General features: G+C 44.0%; 1 protein-coding gene across 2 annotated transcripts in view; it reads right to left on the bottom strand.

Annotated features, from left to right (window-relative positions):
* BAG4 (BAG cochaperone 4) overlaps positions 1-7,347 on the bottom strand; it is a 37,319-nt gene that overhangs the window by 3,783 nt on the left and 26,189 nt on the right. For both annotated transcript variants that reach the window (XM_005563100.4, XM_005563101.4), the window contains 2 exons: positions 1,470-1,724; positions 219-473 (listed from right to left, as the gene is read on the bottom strand). In XM_005563100.4, coding sequence (XP_005563157.2) covers positions 219-473; positions 1,470-1,724 — 510 coding nt within the window. The remainder of the gene's footprint in view (positions 1-218; positions 474-1,469; positions 1,725-7,347) is intronic.

The raw sequence follows: 7,347 nt of genomic DNA, 5'->3' as shown, positions 1-7,347 counted from the left end.
TTTTAACAAAAACGATGTGAATCTAAATCTTCTCTAAATATAAAGTTTATTTAAAAAAAAAAAAAAGGAAACCAAGCTGAGGTAAAGCTATAGATAAGTAGTCACCAACTTTTTGCAATTAGTCCCCATTTAACACAAACCAATACAGAAACTATATAAACCGTGTTATGTTCTCTTAATTACACACACATGAAAGGAACAACGTTTAGGTCTCCTACCTTGGGCTGCTGGAGTGGGGGTGAAGGGGGTGACTGGGGAGAGCCACTGCTAGGCCATGGTGAAGTACTTTCGGTCATGTAGAGATTGCCAGGTGGTGCTGAGGGCGCTGACGAAGGCCATGGATAACGGCCACCCATTCCATAAGCACCAGGAGAAGCCCACGCATCCTCTTGTGGTCGTACAGTTGGTCCTGATTGTGGAACACTACGATTACCATCTCCATAAGGATAATGGGGCAGGGTCATTCCAGGGTTCTAGATTGAAAGGAAGAAATATACTAGTCATTGTTAAAAACTTGTAATAAAAATATTCTACTACAGGCAGATTCTGAGATGCTTCCTCTCTTCTTAACAGAGTATACATTCACTGCTACTGGACTAAACTATAGTAACTCTAATTAATCAGCTGTAGTAATTTCTCCAAGCCTCAAAAAGTTGGTTCCAAAGATACCAGGGGTAGATTTAATGACAATAAAACTCAGAAGGAATAAGGCCTAAAAATTCAATGGATGAAGCCCAAGTCTGTCCCATAGACACTATAAACAAATGGACTCATATGCTATAAGGAAGCACAAATAAAGACATGTTAGAACTCCTCTTGAAGTGAACAGAGAAATAAACATAGTTATTCACAGAATATTAAAAAATATGAAACTAACAGGGTGCTAAAAAAGGCTAAGATTTGCCTGGCATGGTGGCTAATGCCTGTAATCCCAGCAATTTGGGAGGCTGAGGCAGGCAGATCACAAGGTCAGGAGATCAAGACCATCCTGGCCAACATGGTGAAACCCCATCTCTACTAAAAATACAAAAATTAGCTGGGCGTGGTGGCGTGTGCTTGTAATCCCAGCTACTTGGGAGGCTGAGGCAGGAGAATCTCTTGAACCCAGGAGGTGGAGGTTGCAGTGAGCCGAGATCACGCCACTGCACTCCAGCCTGGCAATAGAGCAAGACTCCGTCCCAAAAAAAAAAAAAAAAAGGCTAAGATAGGGAAACTTTCAAGCAGCAAATCTCTAAAGATTACTTTCAGTATAAACATGTATGATTATGAGATTATGACATCTTAAGGTACCTTCAGCCAAAGTCCATATACTGCAATAGCTGCTACAGATAAGAAAGGCATCAATATAAAAGACTTCCCAATCTAGAAGTGTCTTATTAAATCGGCACTAGTATGAATAGATGCCCTTCCACTGTTTACAAGAGGCAGAGACTTTGAATTCATTTTTTTCCCAACAAAAAACAACTCACCTGTGAAGCCGGATATCCTGGAACCTGCCCCCTAAGAGGGGGTGCTTCAGTCTGACAGTCCTGCTGGGGATAGATCCAACGAGAGACTGGAGTTGGGCTGTTGCCAGATGAACGGTAAGTACTTGGAACTTCTGTGGAGTAAGTGGTCTGAGTATAACCAGGTGCATAATAAGCCCCTGAGTATGAAGCAGTATTTGCCCCAGGGCCTGGGGGGTATGTTGGACCATATGCTCCATTTGTATAAGAATTCAAACTCTGAAAAAAAGCAAGTTGAGAGAAAAAAAGATGAATTAGTAGAAGAGCTGAAATGCCCTAACTTAATGCCTAAACTTGAAAACTTTGATAAGATATTAATCACAAATGCAGGCCAGGCACAATGGCTCACGCCTGTAATCCCAGCACTTTAAGAGGCCAAAGTGGGAGAATTATTTGAGGTCAGGAGTTTGAGACCAGCCTGGGCAACATAGTGAGACCCTGTTTCTACAAAAATAAAATAAAATAATTAGAGACCCTGTTTCTACAAAAATAAAATAAAATAATTAGCCAGGCATCGCTGGGCACGGTGGCTGAAGCCTGTAATCCCAGCACTTTGGGAGGCCGAGGTGGGTGGATCACCTGAGGTCAGGAGTTCTAGACCAGCCTGGCCAAAATGGTGAAACCCTCTCTCTACTAAAAATATAACAATTAGCCAGGCGTGGTGGCAGGTGCCTGTAATCCCAGCTACTCGGGGGGCCGAAGCAGGAGAACTGCTTGAACCTGGGAGGTGGAGGTTGCAATAAGCCAAGATTGCTCCACTGCACTCCAGCCTGGGGGACAAGAGTGAGACTTCATCTCCAAAAAAAAAAATTAGCCAGGCATCATGGCGCACATCTGTAGTCCCAGCTACTCAGGAGGCTGAGGTGAGAGGATTGCTTGAGCCCAGGAGGTCAAGGCTGCAGTGAGCCATGGTTGTACCACTGCACTCCAGCCTGGGCAACAGAGTGAGACTCTGTCTCAAAAAGTATATGAAAACAAAAAAATTATTTAAAAGACTATAGAGACAGACCTAGCTCTGCCATAGGCTTTGTATTTAACCTCCCCTAACTTCAGTTTCTCCATCAGGAAAATGAAGATCATAAATGTATCTTTGAGGATTACTGTCAAAATTAAATAAGATGACATATATAAAAGGTTTAGCATAGTGTCTGGCACACAGTATGCTCAATAAATGGTAATTATTTGCATTATCACTGTTGTTAGTATTATCATGGCTGGGTCACGACATGAACCCAGAACTGACTCCAAAGTCTAGTTCTTTGTATTATACTATCACTCTGCATCCCAAATGATACTAACAACAAACTCTTCACATATTGCTCACTATAGTTTTAAATAACCTATTCAGACTCTTATCCACACCCAGAATCCTCAGTTTAATAATCCAAATGAGATTCAAGCTAGGCAGGCATGCTGGCTCACGCCTGTAATCCCAGCACTTTGAAAGGCTAAGAAGGGAGGATCACTTTTTCTTTTTTTGAGACGGAGTCTCACCCTGTCACCAGGCTGGAGTGCAGTGGCACTCGGCTCACTGCAACCTCCACCCCCCAGATTAAAGCGATTCTCCTGCCTTGGCCTCCCCAGTAGCTGGGATTACAGGTGTGCTGTAATTTTTGTACTTTTAGTAGAGACGCAGTTTCACCATCTTGGCCAGGCTGGTCTTAAACTCCTGACCTCATATCCACCTGCCTCAGCCTCCCAAAGTACTGGGATTACAGGCGTGAGCCACCGCACCTGGCCTAGAAGGGAGGATCACTCCTGAGTTACAGACCAGCCTCAGGAACATAGTCAAACCCCATCTATTTAAAAAATATATATATGTATATATTTTTTTTTAAAAAGATTCAAGCTTAATGCTAAATTTAAATGATCACTTCAATGTTTTCTATTAATTTCTACTTTACCCTTTAGAAACAGTGAAAACACAGAATCAAGTTTTCCTATTCTTATCTCTATCTCTAAGACTATATAATCTTTCCCACTTCAGGTACGAGGATACCCATGACCAAAGAATTCCATGCAGGATGAGTTGGAATAAACAGTCTGCAATGTATTCCCTGAGCAGAAGACCATGAACCACCACTTTGTTAAAACTACTAAGAGGCTGTTAAGGTCTTCGGGCATAAACAAAGAACTCCTTAATACATCACACACACAATTGGAGACTTAATAAAACATTATGTGACTTTTTGTACTGTTGTTCAACTTCTAGAAATCCTAAGGAAATGATTCAACTAGAGAAAAAGTTATAGGCATGAAGTTCTTCATCACAGTATTATTTACAATCACATAAAACTGTAAACTACCTAAATGTCCTATAATAATGGAATCTTTAAGTAGATTAAAGACTATTCATTGAAAAAACTGTATTCAGTCTTCAAATTTTACTATTATGGCCAGGCGCAGGGACTCATGCCTGTAAAAATCCCAGCATTTTGGGAAGCCAAGGTGGGAGGATTGCTTGAGCCCAGGTGTCTGAGACCAGCCTGGGCAAACAGCAAGACCTCATCTCTGGGGAAAAAAAAAAAAAAAATTTAATTAGCTGGGCATACAGTCCTTAGCTACATGGGAGGCTGAGGCAGGAGGATTGTTTGAGTCTAGGAGTTCAGTGTTACAGTGAGCTATAATCAAGTCACTGTTCTCTAGCCTGGGTGACAGTAAGACCCTGTCTTCAACTAGCTAACTAAATATTTTACTGTTAGAATTGACCAGATATTTAATGATATTAAATAATTATTTTTAAGGTTTTTTTTTCCTTTTAAGTTTTAATAATGACATTGTGGTTATGTTTTTAAAACTTCCTTATATTTTAACGAAACATACTTAGGTATTTGTAAGTGATAAAATGATATCTGAAATTGCTTCAAAATACTCCAAGGAAATACTCCAGAATAAATACAAGATGGCCATGTACTGATACCCACTGAAACCAATAGATAGGTTCATGTTAGTTTAGTGTGCTATTCTCATTGCTTTTATGTGCTTTTGTTGTTTTTTTTTTTCTTTTTCCCTTCTCACAGGTGTTGGTTTTGTTTTTTTGTTGTTGTTGTTTTTCTTTGAGACTGAGTCTCCCTCTGTCGCCCAGGCGGGAGTGCAGTGGCCGGATCTCAGCTCACTGCAAGCTCCGCCTCCCGGGTTCACGCCATTCTCCTGCCTCAGCCTCCCGAGTAGCTGGGACTACAGGCGCCCGCCACCTCACCCGGCTAGTTTTTTGTACTTCTTAGTAGAGACGGGGTTTCACCATGTTCGCCAGGATGGTCTCGATCTCCTGACCTCGTGATCCACCCACCTCGGCCTCCCAAAGTGCTGGGATTACAGGCTTAAGCCACCGCGCCCGGCCTATGTTGTTTTTCTTTAAATAGAAATGAGGTCAGGCTGTTGCCAGGCTAGTCCCAAACTTTTGGGCTGAAGTGATTCTGGCACTTCAGCCTCCCGAAGTGCTGGGATTATACCACGCCCGGCCATTACTTTTTTTTTTTCTCCCCAAGACACCCAGGGTAGAATGCAGTGGCACAATCACGACTCACTGCAGCCTCAAACTCCTGGGCTCAAGCAGTCCTCCCACCTTAGCATCCTAAGTAGCTGGGACCACAGGCATGCACCACCATGCCTGGCTAATTTTTGTATTTTTTGTAGAGACAGGGTTTGGCCATGTTGCCCAGGCTTATCTCAAACTCCTGGGCTCAAGCAATCCACTCGCCTCAGCTTCCCAAAGTGCTGGGATTACAGGTGTGAGCCACCACACCTGGCCAGCCATTACTTTTGATGCTTGAAAATTTCCTTGATTCCTGGAATTACTTCCTGGTTTTGAGATGTCTTCATGAGTTCATAGCTTCTTTTCCCAAATAACCACTCTCCTGACAGATCACAAAGCTGTCACATGCATGTTATAAAAGAACACAGAATCAGAAGATTATATAACAGTCTTGCAGTTGCTAAAGATGTTTGCTAAGGATGAGCTAAAGATCCTATTTCAGAAACATGGCAAAGTTTTTAAGTCTTCATCTGAAAAGCAGCTTGTGTGAAAGTTGCCAATGCCAAGATGGAGTCACCTACATCCGACCCAAAATGGATGGGGGAGGTCATGAAACAGGGGATCTCACGCACACGTCTGCAATAAGTATTATCACAAGGACTTTTTTTTTTTTTTGAGACAGGGTCTCACTCTGTCACCCAGGCTAGAGTACAGTGGTACCATCGTAGCTCACTGCAGCCTAGATCTCCCAAGCTCAAGTTATCCTCCTGCCTCAGTCTCCCGAGTAGCTAGGACTATAGGTGTGAGCCACTGCACCCAGCCCATCACAGGGCTTTCTAAAACTCACAAGAAATCCCTGTAGATAAATGTATAATCCCCATGTAATGTTTCAACAGAAAATACACATGTGCTCACCTCAAAAAGGTGTATGTCTAGACACCTTTGGGTTCTTTTAAATCCAGCAACTGGTATGTTGTATCTAAAAACACTTGCACTTTTTTTTTTTTTTTTTTTTTTGAGAAGGACTCTCACTTTGTCCCCCAGGCTGGAGTGCAGTGGCGCGATCTCGGCTCACTGCAAGCTCCGCCTCCCGGGTTCACGCCATTCTCCTGCCTCAGCCTCCCAGTAGCTGGGACTACAGGCGCCCGCCACCACGCCCGGCTAATTTTTTGTATTTTTAGTAGAGACGGGGTTTCACCATGTTAGCCAAGATGGTCTCGATCTCCTGACCTCGTGATCCGCTCGCCTCGGCCTCCCAAAGTGCTGGGATTACAGGCGTAAGCCACCGCGCCCAGCCACACTTGCACATTATTACTGTTGCTTTTAAAAAGTTACTACTAAATTATAAGTTAATCTTTTTTGAACCTACATATGAATGTAATAAATACTTTTACCTAAGGGGGAAAATGTCATGAGAAAAAGCAATCTTTATCAGTAAGATCGATCCGTGAAATCTGAAAAATTAACATCAACTTATAATTCATGACTTTGAGGAGTTTTGTCTCCCTCTTACTTTTTTTTTTTTTTTTGAGACGGAGTCTCGCTCTGTCGCCCAGGCTGGAGCGCAGTGGCCGGATCTCAGCTCACTGCAAGCTCCGCCTCCCGGGTTCACGCCATTCTCCGGCCTCAGCCTCCCGAGTAGCTGGGACTACAGGCACCCGCCACCTCGCCCGGCTAGTTTTTTTGTATTTTTTGGTAGAGACAGGGTTTCACCGTGTTAGCCAGGATGGTCTCGATCTCCTGACCTCATGATCCGCCCGTCTCGGCCTCCCAAAGTGCTGGGATTACAGGCTTGAGCCACCGCGCCCGGCCAATCTCCCTCTTACATTAACTATAAAACTAGGCCGGGCGCGGTGGCTCAAGCCTGTAATCCCAGCACTTTGGGAGGCCGAGACGGGCGGATCACGAGGTCAGGAGATCGAGACCATCCTGGCGAACACGGTGAAACCCCGTCTCTACTAAACATACAAAAAACTAGCCGGGCGAGGTGGCGAGCGCCTGTAGTCCCAGCTACTCGGGAGGCTGAGGCAGGAGAATGGCGTAAACCCGGGAGGCGGAGCTTGCAGTGAGCAGAGATCCGGCCACCTCACTCCAGCCTGGGTGACAGAGCGAGACTCCGTCTCAAAAAAAAAAAAAAAAAAAAAAAAACTATAAAACTACACATGCTACTCTCCAAACTGATCTATGATGCAATCTCAATGAAAATCTCAGCTGCCTGGCCGGTTGCAGTGGCTCACGCCTGTAATCCCAGCACTTTGGGAGGCCAAGGTGGGCGGATCACCTGAGGTCTGGAGTTAGAGACCAGCCTGACCAACACGGAGAAACCCCGTCTGTACTAAAAATACAAAATTAGACAGGCGTGGTGGC

Source organism: Macaca fascicularis, chromosome 8 (assembly GCF_037993035.2).
Source record: "Macaca fascicularis isolate 582-1 chromosome 8, T2T-MFA8v1.1".
Lineage (NCBI taxonomy): Eukaryota > Metazoa > Chordata > Mammalia > Primates > Cercopithecidae > Macaca > Macaca fascicularis.
The sequence above is the reverse complement of the archived record's forward strand: the minus strand, read 5'-3'. Positions and strand labels throughout refer to the sequence as shown.